General features: G+C 38.3%; 1 protein-coding gene across 1 annotated transcript; it reads right to left on the reverse strand.

Moving 5' to 3' along the window:
* Window positions 1-5,681: 5,681 nt before the first annotated feature.
* Window positions 5,682-16,027, reverse strand: EIF5A2 (eukaryotic translation initiation factor 5A2). The gene is made up of 5 exons (XM_081085745.1): window positions 15,887-16,027; window positions 14,985-15,184; window positions 14,079-14,183; window positions 7,640-7,771; window positions 5,682-7,106 (listed from the first exon to the last, which is right to left on the reverse strand). Exons 2-5 carry the CDS (start codon window positions 15,147-15,149, stop codon window positions 7,047-7,049), a joined length of 462 nt encoding a protein of 153 aa, XP_080941871.1. The 5' UTR covers window positions 15,150-15,184; window positions 15,887-16,027; the 3' UTR covers window positions 5,682-7,046.
* Between the last annotated feature and the right edge of the window lie 4,215 nt (window positions 16,028-20,242).

Here is a 20,242-nt window from a genome sequence, read left to right on the forward strand (position 1 = left end):
AATTAAAATGAATTAGTGATAATTTAAGTGAAACTCACACACATAATTGTGAACAAAAAAGGGCAGACACACTATCAATGTTAGGTAGATGGACCTCCATTCTTTCAATTAGAATCTGTGTGGGGGATCTGATGGCAACTGAGGTTGTCAAGCCTTTTTGGCCCTCTAAACACTGGGACACAATCAATGTAATGCTAGGAAGTGCCCACTTGGTGGCCAACAATTATTTGACTATACTTAGAAATAACTCTCAAATTGGACAATCTATACTAATAAAAGGGTAATATGCTAATTAGACCGGGAGACCATCTGGATGTCCTTCCAGGTAAAGCCATGGCGGTGGGGCTAAGGCAGAGGTGGTTAGGGGCGATCAGGCCAGGAGGGGAGGGCAGTTGGGGGCAATCAGGCAGGCAGGGAGACAGTTGGGGGTGATCAGGAAGGTGGGGGGGGGGCAGTTGGGGGCAAACAGGCCAGGAGGGGAGAGCAGTTGGGGTGAGCAGGCTGGCAGGGGGGGTAGTTGGGGGTGAGGAGGGGGAAATTAGGCAGGCAGGCAGGTGAGCAGTTAGGAGCCAGTGATCCTGGATTGTGAGAGGGATCCCAGATTGGAGAGGGTGCAGGCTGGGCTGAGGGACACCCCCGGCCCCTGTGCACAAATTTCATGCACCAGGCCACTAGTCTATAATAAAAGCATAATATGCTAATTAGATCAGACGTCCTTCTGGACATCCTTCCTTTTGGACAAAGCTGCAGTGGGTGGGGGCCAAGGCAGAGGCGGCAGACGCTTCCCGGCTGTGGTGGGTGGCCCTTGCACGAATTTCGTGCATCCGGCCTCTAGTGGATTGATAATAACCTTATGGGTGGATCCTTCTGAACCAATATATACCCTGTAGTTGTAAACTGCTGAATGTATTGTGGGAATAGATATTTTAAGTCAGCAGTGGAACACGTGTTAGGCAGACAGTATGGTTATACTAGTAAATGTGGCAATTCCACAGGACACCCTCTATTTGGATAGGTTGGGGCTGGGGGAGAATACTCAGATGGGCTGATATATAACACAATTAGCCCCTTTTTGCTCCTCCCATCCCCCATCCCCATCCCATGCCTACCTCTGGGAAACAGAGCTACTGGTATTTGCAAGTGGCAATACAGAGTAGGGTTGGAGGGTCAAAGACTCTGGTGCTCCTTTTTCTGCCTTATGCTTGCTGGACCTGGAGGGTTGTGATGTCAGTGATATCATGGATATAAGGTGACAATTGCCATAGTCCTCTCGGCATGGCTCACATGTCAGGGAGTGAGAGAGATGGTCTAGATTTAGAATGATACTGTGTAGAAAAGGAATAAACCGCTGAGCCATCTAGGGATGACTCTGTCTCCATGGTGTTGATTAGACATGGTGAGGATTGGAAAAACAGTGAAGGGTCTGCTTCAGGGTCTCATCACACCATTCATATTACCGTAGAAAAAGAATAGCAACCCTGGCAGGGCAGGAACAGCTCAGACCTTGGGAGGTCAGGGGTAGGGGAGGGACCATTAACCTGTCTTGCATTCATGTCTGGAAGAATGCACAGGAAGATGAAGATGATATACTTGTAGACTTTCATACCTGTAGAATTTTGAACCATGTGGCTATCTACATATTTTAAAAGCTACTAAAAATTTAAAAATAAAAACATTGTACCTAAATCTGGAACTAAAATTTAGAAATTAACATTCAGGCCATAAATCTGGACCATTCTCTAGTAAGAACCTAGAATATAAAAACACAATAAATACAAAAGTTAGACTTTCTTTTAACAGTGATATACACACAATTAATTCACACAATTTTCTAGTATGAAATTTCTTTTAGAAATGTATATATACAAGAATAGTGCAAGCTGTTAACTTTATTTTTATTTAATATAACCAATGAAGTTAACAAATATATTTTAATGTAACAGAATTATAATTGGTAAGTTTCATCTACATTTTAAAGAATTTCAACAATTATTTTAGTATAGCCAAAGACTTAACATTTAAATTCTACCCTTTTTGAAATGGAAAATGCACAATTATAATACCCATTCTACATTTCTTACAATTTTAAAGTTTTAGCTAAAACATGAGTAAAAACAAGAGTTCTCCTACTCCTAAGACAAATAAAATGTATTACTAATAAAGTGCCTTTCGACAATACTATTTCAACTATCTCCTATTTGGAGAGGACAACAGTACATAGAGTATAGAGCTAGTCATTTTCATTATACTAGTGTAGAATCAGTAATTTGCATTACACTTTGTAACAAGGATGAATGCTTATTTGTAGTAGATATTAACAATAAAGAATTCCTCTCACGAAAGATCACAACTATGACTTATGACAAGCTGTGTAGTCAGCACTGAACACAGTTTAGTATCCAGAGTTTTTTAAAAGTGCACTCTTGAACTAAAACAAACCTGCCTACCAACACTAAGAAATAGTTTTAGGGACTTCATATAAATAAAAGAACATTTCTTTCAATTGTAAATAGGTTTCAACCTGTTCTAAGGAGAGGAATAGTGGTGGATGATCAAGTTTGGCACTAAGTGTGTTTCTAGCAGGTAGAAGCCTGATATGCATTGCTATTAGATGCATCATTCACAGAAGGAAAATGTACGAATTAGATGTATACAGCACTTTTCAGGCACTTGACTTCACTTGGTGGTTAAATTGATGTTCAGATATTTAATGGAAAAATATTAAATTATATAATAACTTCAAGTCATGTTCCTTCCCACAGAACATCTGTGTTCCGTAAGCTAAATCCAAATGTTCCCTGCTAAAATCAAATAATGATACCCAATTCAGAAAGAAAAAATTTAATAGATTAAAGGTAATAAATTGCATTTTCTCAATTTAAAAGTTTTCCACAATAAATTTTCTTTCAGGCTTTGTTGGCTACTACTTGTCTGAATGCTAGGAGAAAAATGTCTTGAAAACTGTGAAATATTATGCCTAAATGATAGAAAATTTTAAGCCATTGGAAGTTTAATGTACTAATTATGGAAATATACCTATAGTTTGCTCTTACACTTCTTAAGAGCCATGTTTTCTCCTAGTAAATCTGTTCCTAGTTCATATAATAGAATTCAGTATGTAAACATTTTAACGTGTACCTAAACAAGCGTTATGAATTTTGATCTGTTGTCCCTAAATATGTTTGAGAACCACTAACTACATCAATGTCTGACTGAAACTACCTTTGGGGTCCATGCTAAAGAAATGTTTTCAGATATATCATTAAGGATAGGGTTCTAAGATAAGACTATCAAACTGTACTCTAAGATGAACAAAAAAGTTGTGTGTGTGTGTGTGTATATATATATATATATATATATGGCAAAATTCCAGTATAGTTGTCACTAATGTCCCCATTTTTTCTTGAATACTTAGCATGTAGTTTAAGTATGTTGATATTAAGGATTTTTTTATTTGTATGTATTGCAATTTGGGAAAATTCTGCAATATATTTTTAGGCAGTTATCTTTAAAATAATAAAACTTGAACTCTTAGCACAAACAGCCCTGAGAACAATGCATTCAAATTACAGCTCAACTAGAAATAATCTAATTGAGAAACCTTGAAAGTACAAAAACAAATTCTGAAAAAGTCGTAAATTAAAAAAAAAAAATACCAACATTTGAGGCACTACCATACTACAGTACTTTTAAGAATTGGAAAGACTTTGTTAAAAAAAACAAACATACAAAGCTGTGTGTGCACATGCACACACATTGTGCTATAATAATGAAACACTGTGTCCCTAATTTTATAGATTAAACATTTTATTGCAGCATCTATTAATGATATATCATGCTCTGGCTGCTGCAGAGTTTTGGTAACTGTTATAAAGCATTGGTAAGGAATTTTGTATCATCAGTGGAAACTGATTCAAGAGCATGGTTAGCAACAATTTCAAGTGACTGACAGCCCTTGGAAGGGAGCAGGAAAGAAACATCATAATTATGCTGCGAATGCTAAGTCAAAGTAGAAAAGATTTGATCTATTTCAGAGGGTATACAACTTTATAGCAAATAAGGTATAACAAAGCCTTCACAGTACAAAGAAAATGTTCTAGAAAGAAACACATATTCCACTTGTTAATATTGTATATCAGCGATCTTCAACCAGTGTGTCGCAAGAATTTTTAAAACATGCAATACTCAACTATTTGGTCAGGGGCACTGACCTCTTTTCCCTTAGATTGTCAAATGAAAAAAATGACAACAGCCAACACAACAATAGTTGTCGGTTTTGAATCAAAATTATACTTTTTTTTTTTAAACCAGGTCAGCAAAAAAATGTATTTTTTGGTGTGCCGTAGAATTTTAGCAATTAGTTTATGTGTGCCATGAGATGATACAAGGTCGAAAATTGCTGTTGTGTATAAACTGGTGAAATGCCTGAAGACAAACATGGTGTATCACTGTAGAGCCTTATCAACATGACAGTCTACATTTCACACATGGTAACTTGTGATATTTACCATTTGTTGCAAAAAGTACAAATACTAGGAATCAACTTTGAATATCTCTGATGTCAAAAAAGAATGAAGTCACTTCTGTTTTATGTTAAAAAATGTTTCCTTGCTTCTTTTTAATACAATTTACAAAGCTTTACTAAATGAAATATTTTGTTCTAGAGAAACATATTGACTTATGTGAAAATAAACAGTCCCATATCTTTAAAATCTATACTTACATGTCAGAAAAGTATTTATACTTCTTTATAGTGCTTAACATGAATTATCTGTGCATAAATAGCTTTTGCCATTCGAAGTCTGAAGATAGAGGTGCATTATTATAATTTACATACACTTACCTTGCAATTGAAAATATATTTATGTGAAGTTTGACAAGTTAGGAAGACCAAAGGCATGCTGACCCAGAATTAATACAAACCAGAACACTAGTATGGTTAACTGGGGTCATATGCATGACCAGCAAGCAGCACAGCTGGATAACTTTCTAGAATTCCTGTGGGTAATAATGTCATCCAATAGCAAATAAGATACACATTATAAAATACTAAAAAACAAGAATAGTATGTAGTAGATACTGAAATGGAATATTGGAAAGAATTTAGTCTAATTCTTAATTGTGCTTTATATGGGCAAAAGCTAAAATGCTGCACTAAAAATGATTAATTGCAACCTCAATATTTCTTGTGCTTTAGAATTCTCTTTGCATTTCTTTAAAGTATCTTGCTTCTTCTCCAAATCAGTTTGCTGAGGCTAAGAAGATTTAAAAGTATGAGCAAATTAAGCAACAAAACTTTGGGATCTTCTGTTTTTAATGCTATTTCCAGCCACTTATTAGATTAGTTGCAGTATCACATATTTTCTTCTAGATGATAGGGATAGGAATAAAGGCCTTGTGTAAGTCGAGGCATGATGGGAGAGGTCTCATAATCAGTCATAGAGAATGGAGGTATTCTGAAACTGTAATTTTGTTCTGAGTTTCACGCCAATATAATCGTTGTTACTGAGTCAAAGGTCCTCACAAACCCTATGACAACTTTTAGAATTCTGGAAATAAGGTGTGTGTGTACAGAAATGTAGCAGTCACCTAAAACACTTTTTAAAAATAATTCAGTTTTACAGAATTTCTTCCTAATTACATGAGTAACTGAATTAAGTCACGTGACAACCAGAAAAACTACATATAAGTACATTTTAGTTAATGATTATCACATAAAGTAACTTTTCTTCCATAATTCATTTCATTCTAGAAAAGAATGTACATACATTTAACAACTGTTTCAATTTGAAGTTAGAATTTCCAGTCTTTGTCTGACATATTTTTTTTTTAGATGACATAAATATTTTGATGTTAAAAAAGTCTACTTACACCTAACTGGTTTGGCTCAGTGGATAGAGCATCAGCCTGCAGACTCAAGGGTCCCGGGTTTGATTCTGGTCAAGGGCATGTATCTTGATTGCGGGCATATCCCCAGTAGGGAGTGTGCAGGAGGCAGCTGATCGATGTTTCTCTCTCATCAATGTTTCTAACTCTCTATCCCTCTCCCTTTCTCTCTGTAAAGTCAATAAAATATATTAAAAAAAAAAGTCTATTTACAAATGCTTGGAAAGGAATGACTACTATAAATAATATTTATCAACATAATTAAAAACACTGCATAGTACCTTGCAAAGCAAGTCACTGCTTTAAATACAGAGAGGGAGAAAGAGAAAGAGAGAGAGAGAGAGAGAGAGAGAGAGAGAGAGAGAGAGAGAGAGAGAGAGAGAGATGGAGACCAAAAGCTGAAAGCAAAAGTACAACTAGAAGCTTTCTGATTACAAAGGCCTCAAATAAAAAACTATAGCTTTAACGAACTCATTTTGCCACTGTCCCTGTGTCTTCTTTACAATATGATTTTTTAATAGTTACCCAACAGTTTACTGCTTCTCTGTCAACCACAGCAGGTATAAAAATCACCATATATAAGGTTACATTAAGTCGGCCAACAATTTGGCAAAGAACAGTAAGACCAAGGTAATACAGGGTATTGCACTGACACTTTTTGATAACAGGATTTTTGTTTAAGAATTTGTGCTTGCCATACATCGGCTGAAACTGTGACAATTCTAATCCATTATCTACTTACTCTATATGTTAGGTCTGAAATTAATACAGAACAATTCAACTTAAATGTGGTACTTCGATAGCACTGGATGCTACATTGTTTGATTTAAAACCCTGGTTTATTTATCACTTAACTAAAATTCACGAATGATATACTCAAATTACATCTGTAGAAGCTACCTTGTCTGTTTCTTGGACTCACATACTGACAACCACAGGAATGTTATAAAAAAAAAACCTACAAAAAAAAAGAATTATACATCGTGATTATTTTTTTAAATTACTAATTGCGTGCAAAACTAACTCAGCACAATTTCAAGACAATTAAAAGATAAATGAGGTTGCTTCTGAAGGCCATAGCTTTGGTGACAACTTAGAACCAAACTTGAGATCTGTAGCTGATCCAGACCTAAGCAGTTTGTCATGCCTGATGCTCCCATTTATTTGCAGGGCTTTATGGCTACAGCGTATTCTTCACTCATTGCACACATGACAGACACCTAGGAGGAAAAATATAAGCAAAAGTTCTTCAGAAGGCAAGACATATATAAGATATAGTTCATTCTTATATACTGTATATTCGTGGATATTTTATACATATTAACTTTGGAAAGAGGTATCCCAAGATCAAACAATCTCCTTTCTTTATAGTTCCCAAAGAGAAATTTTTCAAATTGTGGTTTTTAGACAATTTCCAGGGAACAGGGAGAATAAGAGCTATAAATGTTTCAATACTTACTAGATGTTACATATTTCCATAACATTCTTTTTCATACTAAAAAAACCCACCTCAGGTATTGATCTTCAACACAAATTTGAGGGGGACAATGTCTATGTAGCAAAAAATTTAACTCTGATACTTTCTTTGGTAATGGGTCTTTAAGGATATTATAGGAAAACTGCTTTATAGACATCATTTTCAACATTTTGGCAGTATTTAAAAACTACCTTCATGTAAGTATTTTATGCAAACTAGATGAAGCCAAATTCTTATAAAACAGTTATAAAAAATAATCCTCCCATAGGTCTTTACCTGTACATCTTCACCTGCATTGTATTTTCCTTCTATTTCTTTGCCTAGTTCACCTTCTGGCAGCTTTAGATCCTCACGAACTTCACCAGTTTCTGTCAGCAAGGAAAGGTAACCATCCTGAATGCATATCAGCTATTGAAAGGAATTATATTTGCACCAATTAGATTATATCCACTCCTTTGTAATATTTACATAGTTAAGTTGCAATCCACATCAATTAGTATAAGTACACAGTAATACATTAATATTTTCTTCATGCTTAAAAAATGTTAGACACATAAAACTATAAAATATGTATAGACTAAAAGTGTAAATTCACTTCTCCCTGCACTTCCCCTGCGCCCAAGCCTCTGCATTATTAAATAGTTTAGGCTTCTTTATAATGTATCCTGAAGCATTTACATTTATGTACACACTATAAATATAATTATTTAAAGAAATATAAATAGTACAAGTATTTTTCAGCAAGTTATTTTCACTTAACATGTCTTAGAATTCTTTCCAAATTGGAAAATATGGACCTACCTTAGTCCCTTTAACTTTACAACTGCATAGATACACTGTAACTGATTTAATCATTTTCCCATTGATGGGCATGAAGGTTAGTTTTTCACATTTACAAACAATGTGTATTTTAGTTTGATTATGAACAAAGTGGAAAAATTTTAGTCTCCAACTCACTGCTTAACACCACCAGATTTTTTTTTAAAAAAAGACAAACACTGGCTGTTGATGACAAAATGAAGCAAACTCAGGTATCAACCTAATTTGCAAGAAGCCACAGTTTTGATATAATTAAATTTCTTTTATTATAGACATGAGGAAACAGCCAGGCTGTATTCATTATTCTAAAAGCATGTATACCATCAGTGTGCCTAGACCAGGGGTGGGCAAACTTTTTGACTCGAGGGCCACAATGGGTTCTTAAACTGGACCAGAGGGCCGGAACAAAAGCATGGATGGAGTGTTTGTGTGAACTAATATAAATTCAAAGTAAACATCATTACATAAAAGGGTACGGTCTTTTTTTTTTTAGTTTTATTCATTTCAAAAGGGCCGGATCAGGCCCACGGGCCGTAGTTTGCCCACAGCTGGCCTAGACTCTAACAGGAATTATAGAAGACAAACACCCTGAATACAGATGTTGACATTAACATACACAGAAGGAGTTAAAGACATGGTCGTGGACCCCTTTCACTACTATGATATAACACATCACACTGTAGGGGTAGAGTTTCAAACCGCTCCTCTATGGGACTAGCAAAGCTGGCTATGACTTTCTACAGTAACTCCAAGGACCACAGGAGTTTTACACATGTCTAAAATCTCAAAAACAAATAAATAAATAAATATCTTCCAAAGCAACCACAAACACTTTTAATTAATCTTTATGTCCCTCAAACATTTGTAAGGTGGCTGACAGAGGAGCAGGCAATAAGGAGGTTGAGGTAGAAGTATAATTTTTAAACAATTAATTACAGGCTTACAAGACAGATCTTTTTTATTTTCGTTCTTTTAGCAATTCCCTGAAGTAGAACCTATCGATTTCAAGATTTAAAGATTCCCACTGCCATTAGTGACTGAAATACAGAAGCCTAATAATAATACTGGTATTTTGATATTTATTTATATAATGGTTGTACTTTATTTTTTGCCAAGAATTCATAAAATACTAGGATGAAAAATAAAGCATTTCAAATATAAAAATGTATAAACACAAAACAAAATGTAAAAATGGATTTATATATTAAATATCTTATTAAAATAAATTGCTTTATGAAATATAATTAAAACTTTAAATAGCTATAGAAAAAATAAAATTAAATAATGAAAATGAATTATTTTATCTTATATAAATTATTTTTTAAAAATATATTTTTATTGATTTCAGAAAGGAAAGAAGAGGGAGAGATAGAAACATCAATGAGAGAGAATCATTGATCAGGTGCCTCCTGCACGCCCCCCACTGGGGATCGAGCCCACAATCTGGGTGTGCCCTAACCAGGAAACAAGCCATCATAGGTTCATAGGTCAATGCTCAACCACTGAGCCACACCAGCTGGACTAAAATTCTTTAGATATACAGAATAGAAAATTGCATTATCTTTTACCTAGGTTCATCCATTGTTAACATTTTACCATGCATTCATTTTTCTGTGTGTGTGTGTGTGTGTGTGTGTGCGTGTATATATATATATATAAAATAAATAGCATACGTTCCTATTCTTTTCTTACTTGTACTGAACCATTTGAAAATATGTTTCACACGGGACTCTTTAGGAATAAATACTTCACTGTATTTCTCCTAAGAACAAGGACATACTCTTTCTGACACTGATGTTTTTGGAGAGCACAGATTCACTGTATTATAGAATGTTCCTCATTTTGGGTTTGTTTCCTCATGATTCAGGTAATGCATTTTTGGAAGGAATAAATACTACATGAGTGATGTGTCCTCAGAAGATCACATCAGAAGGCAGATGATTTCAATTTGTGCTATTACTTGTGAGATTAACTTTGATCACTTGGCTAAAGGAGTAGTCGCCAGATTTTTCCACTCTAAAGATAGAATTTTTCCTTTTTTTTAAAAAAAAATTGCAGTAACAACAACAAAAAGATAAGGATGTCATGTTGAGTTTTAAGCATATTTTTGTGCAATTTTTCCCCATCTTCTCTCAAAGTCCTCTCTGATACTATAGAGTTAGAAGGAAGGATAGTGAGGAGGCAGTTAAAACTCAATTCTAAATATTTTCTTCTGATCTTTCGTCTTTAAACAAATCTACTCAGTGATAAATATAAAATATTTTGAACAATTTTTTGGAGGGGGGTAGAATGAGTATATAATTATTTGTTATTAGCAAGCAGGCAGATGGGAGAGAACAGGGTCTGAAAACTTGACCACTAGGCCCATATTAAAGGGACTCTCTCTAAAGCTTACATGAATAAGATCCCCCTGGCCAAAGATAGGATAGTCTGAGAACTGATAAGGATAATAACTACAATGAATTGAAATACAAATATGTTTAAAGCTCATAGTGAAAAACACATTTGATTGAGCATATTCAGTGAATACTACGGAACCAACTCATTTTGAAAACCAGTAATTACAGGAAAAGAGCCAAGCATTTATACTGCCTTTCCTATTATATACTGTACCATAGGGTAAACAAACAACAAAAATTGATGAAGGGAAGTTTCTCTTTATAGAGTGCTATGGCTAAAAAAAAGAAATGACAGAAAATTCAGGAAACAATTATTCTTTCATTCTGAACTTATTTTAAAATATATAAAGTTAAAATTGTAAATATTCATACATTTCTTTTCCTAAACAAAGGTTTACTTTTTAATTATTATAATGAATATATATACACACACACACATATATTTCATTTTAGCTGACTGCCAAATTCCACTTGAAATGCCAAATAAAGCAAATATAAAAGACTACATGTAGCCAAATAATAAAAGTAGGCATTTAATCAAGGCACTTGGATAGTACAAAAACTGTAACTGGAAAGGCTTACAGAGCTAATTTTTTTAAAATGAAAAGCAATATTCTACAGTGACTTGATAAAGGTGTGATCACTGAGTACGTACTCTGCAAGGCACTATTCTAAGTATTGACTAATTAAACTTCACAGCAATCCCATGAGGAGTTCATTATTCTTAGCCCATGTCACACAGGAAGTGCCAAAGCAAGGATTTGTCTGGCTTGAGTCATTCTCTCATCCAAGCTACATACCAAAGGCCAGGACTAGAGTGAGGCAAGTGAGGAACTTGTCTTGGGTGCAAAATTTAAGGTGGTGCCAAAAAGAAACATCAGTGATCAGATAAGTATTTTAATGTGGTGGCTTTTTTGTTTGTTTTTTAAATATATTTTTATTGATTTCAGAGAGGAAGGAAGAGATAGAGATAGAAATATCAATGAGGAAAGAGAAACATGATTGGCTGCCTCCTGCACGACCTCCAGTGGGGTCAAGCCAGGGCACGTGCCTTGACTGGGAATTCAACCATAACCTCCTGGTTCATAGATTGATGCTCAACCACTGAACTACGCTGGCTGGGCTAATGTGGTGTTTTTTAAAATATATTTTTATTGATTTCAGAGAGGAAGGGAGAGGAAGAGAGATAGATACACCAATGATGAGAGTATCATTGATTGACTGCCTCCTGCATGCCCCACAGTGGGCATCCACCCTGCAACCTGGGCATGTGCCCTGACCAGGAATCGAACCATGATCGATGCTCAACCACTGAGCCGTGCTGGTTGGGCAATGCAGTGTTTTTATAAATTAGAATTAATGCAAAAATTCCATGATGAACAAACTATCAAAATTAAAAAAAAAATCAGAATTAGTGATTTTACTTTTTGCCTTAGGCTCGTGTGGTTTGACATTGTTGCTTGTCCTATCTTTATTTAAATTTTGTGCTCTAGGGAAGCGACTCACTCACCTCATTCCCCTCATCCTAGTATGGGTCCTGCTATAGCCCAATATAAGACCCACACCAAATTTTTCCTTGATGTTAAATCTTGAGTTCCAATCAATGACTGGCTCTTTTCATCACAGTAGCAATTATCTGAACTACTGATCCATCTTTCTGAACTACTCAAGGCAAAAGCCTTCTATGCTGAATGCATAGTAATGAATATAATGAATATCAAATAACTTAAGCACTCACATGTTAAAGATACAAACTGAAATCCACTGTTGGCAAAATTCTGAGCTTAGCCTTAGTTGGCACTATCCCCATCTCAATGAATAATTAGCTATGCATTTAACAAATGTTTATTGAGCACCTATTATATAATGTCTAAATTAGGTGCTTTAAGAATAATGCAATGGTTACATGAAATTTTTATACAAGTAAAGGGAGAGCAGAAAATAACTACTTTTGGGTGTATATCTCTTGGGAGGTAATCATGGAATACAATTTCTAATTTAACCTTCACATTATCCCTCTCTTATAGATGGAAAGACTAAGGCTCAGAGAGGTTTCATAATTTATCCAAGGTCATCCAGTTAGAAAGCAGTACTGGCTCCAAATTTTTTTGGTCACCTACCTGACTAAAAAAATAAAGAAACAACATCAAAAAACATTTACTATTATTATACTAAGACAATTCAAAATTCTACAAAGCATCTGAAGCTACCTATAGAACACTTACGATAAATGGGGAAATGTAAATATAAAACTGCTTACTAGATTCAAACCATATAAAAATATGTTGACATGTGGACAAAGAGTAAAAGGAAATCATTGGGTAATTGCAGTTGATGATAACATTCTTTAAAAATTATATAATACAATGCCCTAGCCAGTTTGGGTCAGTGGCTAGAGCTTCAGCTCGAGGACTAAAGGGTCTTGGGTTCAATTTTAGTCAAGGGCACATATCTCGGTTGCAGGCTCAATCCCAGGCCCAGTTGGTGGGAGACAACCAATTGATGTCTCTCTCTCACATGAATGTTTCTCTGTGTCTCTCCTCCTCCCTTCCACTCTCTTTAAATTCAATGGAAAAATATCCTCGGGTGAGGATTAACAACAACAAAAATTATACAATACAATAAAAGGTATAGAAAGAAAGCAATTTAAACTGGATAAAACAAATCTGAGTGTCACAGTGTGAACTTTTATTTCTCACTATGTAAAATGAACAGAAAAGAGTTCTATATATGGTATGCTTGGTAACAGAAATTGAAGACTTCCAAGATAGACTTTAGTTATGATTAATCTGAGCTTCCACATCCTATGAAGTCAGTGGTTTGGTTACTAGCAATACTCCAAACAACAAACGCTATCATTAAACTTGACCTATCCAAATGTATAATTGGAACTAAAACTTGAAGTTTATACCTGTAATTTAACAAAAGGTCACAGCATGGTCACTGAATATAAATAAAACAGCTATATATTTTTGTATTTTCTTCACCATATTCAGTGATTATGTATTTTACCCTTTATATTTAAGGATGTCAACTTATTTCCCTATTTAAGAATACCAAATTCTGACTCATATTTCATTAATACACAAAGTTGGTTGGTGAAACATGAATTCCAATAATTTCTTGAAAAATCTTACGTCTGGTAAGTGAAAAGAAATAAGGCATCTGGGAGGGAGTTACATAAATTTGAAATATTTTACAAACAGAACAGTAATTTTACTAAAAATTAAACCTATTCAGTCACAATATACAATCACCTAGTCTGAGAAATAAGTTTTCAACTTTTTAAAAATGCAAGAATGTTAAAATAGCAAACTAGCAATAATTCTAGATAAGGTATAACTGTTAAATGGCACGATCTCTCCAATTTCTAATATAAATGGTGCCTAATAATTCGTTAGAAAAACCTCCAAAACTATTCCTGGTTTTAGATAAATTACAATTGGTATTTACACCCATAAGAAACAGGCAGCATTCTAAAGGAAATTAGGACTTACTTGATAGTCATTTCTCTTAATATTTGGAACATCCATATTGTGAGTAGAAGGGCAAATATCTTCATATTTTTTGCCCGTGAAAATATCAATTCCAACAAGGTGAACCTGACAGAAGGGAGAACAGAAAACCTGTTTAAACTTTGCCAAGTACATCACTCATTACATACACAAGAGCACAATATCAACGCTGATTATGACAGATTCTTTCTCCTTCCAAGGTCATCTAATTTCACTGTCTTTAAAAAAAGATAGTAGACATGAAATTGAGAAGCAGTGAGCAACTAAACAGTATCATGGTCTATCAAGACCCAAATCATGTGCAGTCCCGTCATTAAATAGAGGGCATATGAAGTCACGTTTTAGAATTAGGTTGGAACAGGTTTTCTCATTTGTCAACAGAACAGGTCTTCTAAGATTTAGAATATCTAGCCCTGACCAGTTTGGCTCAGTGGATAGAGCGACAGCCTGCGGACTGAAGAGTCCCAGGTTCGATTCCAGTCAAGGGCATGGAACTTGGTTGCGGGCACATCCCCACTGGGGGATGTGCAGGAGGCAGCTGATCGATGTTTCTCCCTTACTGATGTTTCTAGCTCTCTATCCCTCTCCCTTACTCTCTGTAAAAAATCAAAAGTGTCCCAAACGTCTTAGACACTCCCAGACCTTTAAAAAAAAAAGATCTAAGTCGCTAGGAAAGTTTCAATTCCCAATTAATGAAACGTTATAAGGGCCCAAGAAGGAAATGCTACTTTTCAGTATTCAAAGTAATAGCAGATCTCCCAGTAATTGTGGGAAGGAAAAAAAAGTGCTTATTACAAAGTTGTAAGTATAGAAGCCTCATGTGCTGTAATGTAATGGATGATAAAAAAAAAAATCTCAACGCAAAAACAGACCTGGAAGGGCACCCACCTTGGCATGGCCGTGCTTCCCAGTTTTGGAAGTCGACATCTCGACTATTTTGCAGGGTCGTCCCTTGAGCACCACGAAGCCGTTCTTGCGCAGGGCCGAGCACTGCATAGGGTACGTGCTGGAAGCCCCGGCATCGCCAGTGGTGAAATCAATCTCATCCGCCATGGGTGGGCTGGGGAGGCGGCAGCTTCTCCAAGGAGCTGCGCGAAAAGTTTGTGTTTGCTTTTTAAACAGCGGGCACACAGGGAAGGAAACAGCTCAGTTCGGACCGGTCCCGCGCCAAGCCTCGCAGATGCATCATTGTTTGCATGAGCAGAATGCCCACCCGAGAACCGCGGACACTCTAACTCCGGCCTCTACAAACTTTTCCATCATCAGTCGGGAGGTGGGTGGCAAGTCGCAGAGGAGCTCGCCGGGGTGGGGAATGGCCCCCGGGCGCTCACCCGCGCGGGGCGCAGCCCAGCCCAGCCCGGCCGTCCCACCGCGGGAGAACCCGGCGACCTTCCCGCACCGCGCGGCGCCGCACCACCCGGCCCTCCTCCTCCTCCTCCGCCGCCGCCGCCGCCGCCCCCGCCGCCCCGATCTCCGCTGCGGGGACCCAGCCCAGGCCGCACGCCCCCGCCAAGAATGGGGACAAGCAGCGTCCAACCCTGGAGCCTCGGGCGTGCACTCCGCCCCCGGACCCCGGCGCGGTAGCCCCCGCCTCTCAGGCGCCCCCTGGTCGGGAGGCATCCCCAGCCCGGCCCGGCCGCACACGGGCCTTCGCTCAGGCGGGTCCCGCGCTCGCCTCGGTTCCCCCATCTACCCTTCCTCCTTCGCTCGTGAGGACTCGGCTCCGGCCGCCTCCCCCTGACCTGCCTTGCTCCGGGCCCAGCCCTCCCAGTGTTCCCCTCTGTTTTCACCTTTCAGCGAAGAAAGAGCGCCTTTCCTCTCTGCGCACCGGCGCGGGTCCCCTCCGGCTGCAGCGGAGGCAGCGGTAGCGGCCGCGGCAATTCCAAGACACGGGGCGGGGCCGCCACACTTTCCACACCCCGGCCTCCCGCCCTCTCCCGCCCCCACCTCAGCCCCACTTCCGGGATAGGTCCGGCGCGTCACAGGCACGGCCCCCTCGGGCTGCCATTGGCTACCAGGTCCCCGAGGCCCCGCCCAGTCACGTGAAGAGCGCCCTGGCAACCCCACGTGCTGCGGCTTAGTGCACTTCCGGCGTGAGGAGCGCTTTCTGGAGGCTGGTTGCTGAGAGGCAACTCTCCGGGAAGCAAACGCGCTCCCGCAAACTTTTAGGTTGGTTGTGTTGGGGTTTCAGTCGAAGTTAACGGGAACCAAACCACGTGCCGGGTGGACCCAGCCCCCCGGGGCGTGTCTGCTGTCACGTGACGGCTGTCCGCCCTCTAGAGGCGAGCAAATTCAGCGGGGGTCCCACGGGGTTGTGGGTTCAAACTTTGGCCCTCCTTGGAGGTCAAGCCCAGGCTGTTTCTTGAAGAAAAGCCGAAACGCCGTATTTTATTACCCGGCTCAGCCCTGTGGGCTTCTCCTGGGACCCCAGCCTCCCCGATGAGTTTGTGGCAGCGACTGCCTCTGGGCGCCCCGCTGGAGTCAGCAGCGCACTCAGGGGTGGGAACCCGGAAGACGCCCTTGTAGTGAAAGGCGGCGGCGGTGCAATGACCTCCCTCTCCTCCCTCCAGAGGCTGCTGGGAAGTTGTAGAAACGAATGCTGCCTGACTCCTACCACGCTGTCCAGTCCAGAAAGGGGTTGTGCCAAACGCATCTCTTCTTTCTTCCTGGGCCGGCATTCCATCGAGCGTGTCCACACCTCTTGAGGGCAGATGGGTTGTCTTCAAACTCGACCTGCAGCCCACGGAGACACATGTAGGCTTGAGGACCAACGCTGTTAGGAGAGACGTGCTCCCCTTTTCACAACGCACCACGTGCTCTTACCCTGGAAAGTGACCTCCGCACCCCGGGGTATGGAGCCCTCTGATGTACTGCACTGCTCTCATGAACTGCCCCATTTCTCACATTCCTATGTGGCTCTACAGTTTCCACAGATATTTCACACATACTATCTAACTTCACCTTTACAGTAAGCAAGTGAACTCCCCTACACAGCTCAGCCTCTAGCTAACATAGAAAGAGCCAGATTAGAACCCTGGTTCGTGCGCCTATTCTGCTTTTCCTGACACCACCTAACCTCTTCTCGTCTATCGTTACTAGAGCGATTGCTAATGTTTAAAGAGTATGTAAGCCGGAGAGACATAACATGTTTTATGTGTAGTATTCCTTTAGTCTTGACCTTGATTGTTACTGTTTTAAGCCTCAGATTTATTAAGTTATAATTTATAGAAAGTAAAATGTACCTTTTTTAGTTATGCGTGTTGAAGAACATAGGCGTTCTTCAAAGAACATAGGCGTTATTACCGCTATAATCAAGATACAGAATATTTGCCTCATTCTGAAAGTTTCCTCCTGCCTTTTTTGGTCAGTCGCCTCCCCCAAACCCAGCCCCTGGTAATCATTCACAACTATTCTTTGATCTACATTTTTAGTTGTGGAAAATAGCAGAGTAAAGCTAATTTCCCCAAATCACACAGCTAGCAAGTCAGAAGGCCAAGATTGGCACTTTGGCTCTGCACTCACTGCTTTAACTACCATCATATACTACATTCACGTAAGATTTGGATATGGAATCAAATGATCCGGCAATATAGTCAATTTTAGTGAAGTCACTGGAACGCTAAATCAATAAATACTGAATCATTGCTCCTCGGGGAAATATAGATTTAGGTTCTGTGAGCCTCTGGTAACATTTTCATGAACTGACCAATATATAATCTTGTTTTATGTGTGTTTCTGTCTCAAAACTTTACTTAATCTATATTAATTCATTAACATTTAACTCATAGCCAACAGCACTGTAATTCCTGCCCAAAGGAGGCTTATCTAATACAGTACAGGCATTTTCTCTGTAAGGCACATCACAGCCTTCTTGTGCTTATAAACACTGGGCAACACTACAGCACTATGGGGGCCATTTTATTTATTTATTTATATTTTTAAAAAATTTTTATTGATTTCAGAGAGGAAAGGGGAAGGAGTGAAAGATAGAAACATCAATGATGGGGAGAATCATTGATCGCTGTCTCCTGCACCCCCAACACTGGGGATCAAGCCCACAACCCAGGCATGTACCTTGACCCGGAATCAAACGGTGACCTCCTGGTTCATGGGGTGATGCTCAACCACTGAGCCATGACAGCCAGGCCATGGGAGCCATTTTAAACAGCCAAGTCACCAACAAAAGTAAGAGAAAATATGAAAAAGTGGCACTGAAAGACTGAAAAATACTTTACCGTTTGACAACTGAAACAGGAAAGCAGAGCATCGCCTTGTTTGACCTCAGCCAGGAAAACTTGTGTTGTATGATACTAACCTTTCACTGCTCTGTGCATGACCATGAATGACGGCCAGAGCAGCTAGGGGTATTGATTTTGAGGTTGCAAATAAATTTAGCAAGTAGGGAAATTCACAAATACGGAATCAATGAATAAATAATGAGGATTAACCTTTTTTTAAAAAAAATCCTCACTGAGGACGTGTTTATTGATTTTAGAGAGAGAGGAAGGGAGAGAAAGAGAGACAAACATTGATCGATTGCCTGCTGTATGTGCTCCCAACAGGGGATCGAAGTAACCCAGGCCTGTGCTGTGACCAGGAGTACTGTATGATGGTGTACTGTATGATGCTCTCCAGTGGTTGGCAAACTCATTAGTCAACAGAGCCAAATATCAACAGTACAATGATTGAAATTTCTTTTGAGAGCCAAATTTTTTAAACTTAAACTATATAGGTAGGTACATTGTTATTAACTTAATTAGGGTCCTCCTAAGGCTTAGGAAGAGCCACACTCAAGGGGCCAAAGAGCCTCATGTGGCTCGTGAGCTGCAGTTTGCTGACCACGGCTCTATCCGACTGAGCCAGGATGAGGATTGACTGTATTTTAACACCCTTGGTATTGAATTGGCCATATTTACTAAGGTAGCCTCTTGTTTATTAGTATAAGACAGCCTCTTGTTTATTAGATCCCTGCAGTCTAGTGCAGAATACAATCTAGAATTTTTACCTGATATAATAAATGCTACTAATGAAATAACTGAAAAAAGGGGCCTCCTTCTCATCTAATCTAGGTGTTGTCCAACTGAAATATAATTCAAGCCATGTGTAATTTTGAGATTTATTGTAACCACATTAAAAACCATCATAAAATTAATTTCAATAATATATTTTCTTTAATCCAGTACCTCCAAAATAGTATTTCACATGTAACCAGTGCATAAGATAATTTTACAATTTAAAATACTAAGTTTTAAAGTGTGGTGTAGAGTACATCTCAATTCAGATTAGCCACATTTTAAGTGCTCAATAGCTGTGTTTTAGTGGTGGCTATCATATTGAATATTACAGGTCTAAAAGATTTCAAGACTTCTCTGGCAGTGATATCTTAACTTGACATCTAAAAAACGAATAGAAGTTAGCAATAAAGATGGGTTTGGAAAAGGCATTTTTTGGCAAAAGGATTGGGGGTACAAAGACCTATAGGTGTCAGAAATATGGCATCATCCTGGATCACAAAATGTTTAATGTGACTGGTACATATTGTAAAAACAGATGGGTGAATTTGGATTTTTTCCCAAGGGCAATACACATTGAAACAGTACATAGAAGAAAATGACAATGACGTCTTTTAAATTTAGAAAGCCCATTCCAGTTATGATACAGATAATTTTTTTTAGGAAGGAAAAATATTGGAAATGGGAGACCAATTAGGAAGAAATAGTTAATGTTGGTGAACAAAGGTGGCAATTATGAGAACACAGAGAAGACATATTCAAGAGAATTAAAAGGAAAGATAGAATGTCATAATTTAATATTGGCGGTCAAATGGGATGGGAGACACTGGGTATGAAGAAGAGGAAAGCATCAAATTAAAAACTGGAAGGATGTTGGTACATTGATTGAAATAGGAAATATAAGAGAAAAGGCAAGTTTCTAGGGCAAATGGAGTTCATTTTTGGTCATTTTTGAGTTTAAGCTTTCTGTGGGAAAGAGCTATATCTTAAATAGATATCTGTGAATCATCACCAAATAGATGATTGTTAAAGCTAAAGCAAGAGACTCTCTTCAGCTTTAAGGATGCATAGAGATGGAAAGTAACAGGATGGAAAATGATAATACATGCAAATGGAAACCAAAAGAAAGCTAAG

This window comes from Myotis nattereri (assembly GCF_964212035.1).
Source record: "Myotis nattereri genome assembly, chromosome: 3".
Taxonomy (NCBI): Eukaryota; Metazoa; Chordata; class Mammalia; order Chiroptera; family Vespertilionidae; genus Myotis; species Myotis nattereri.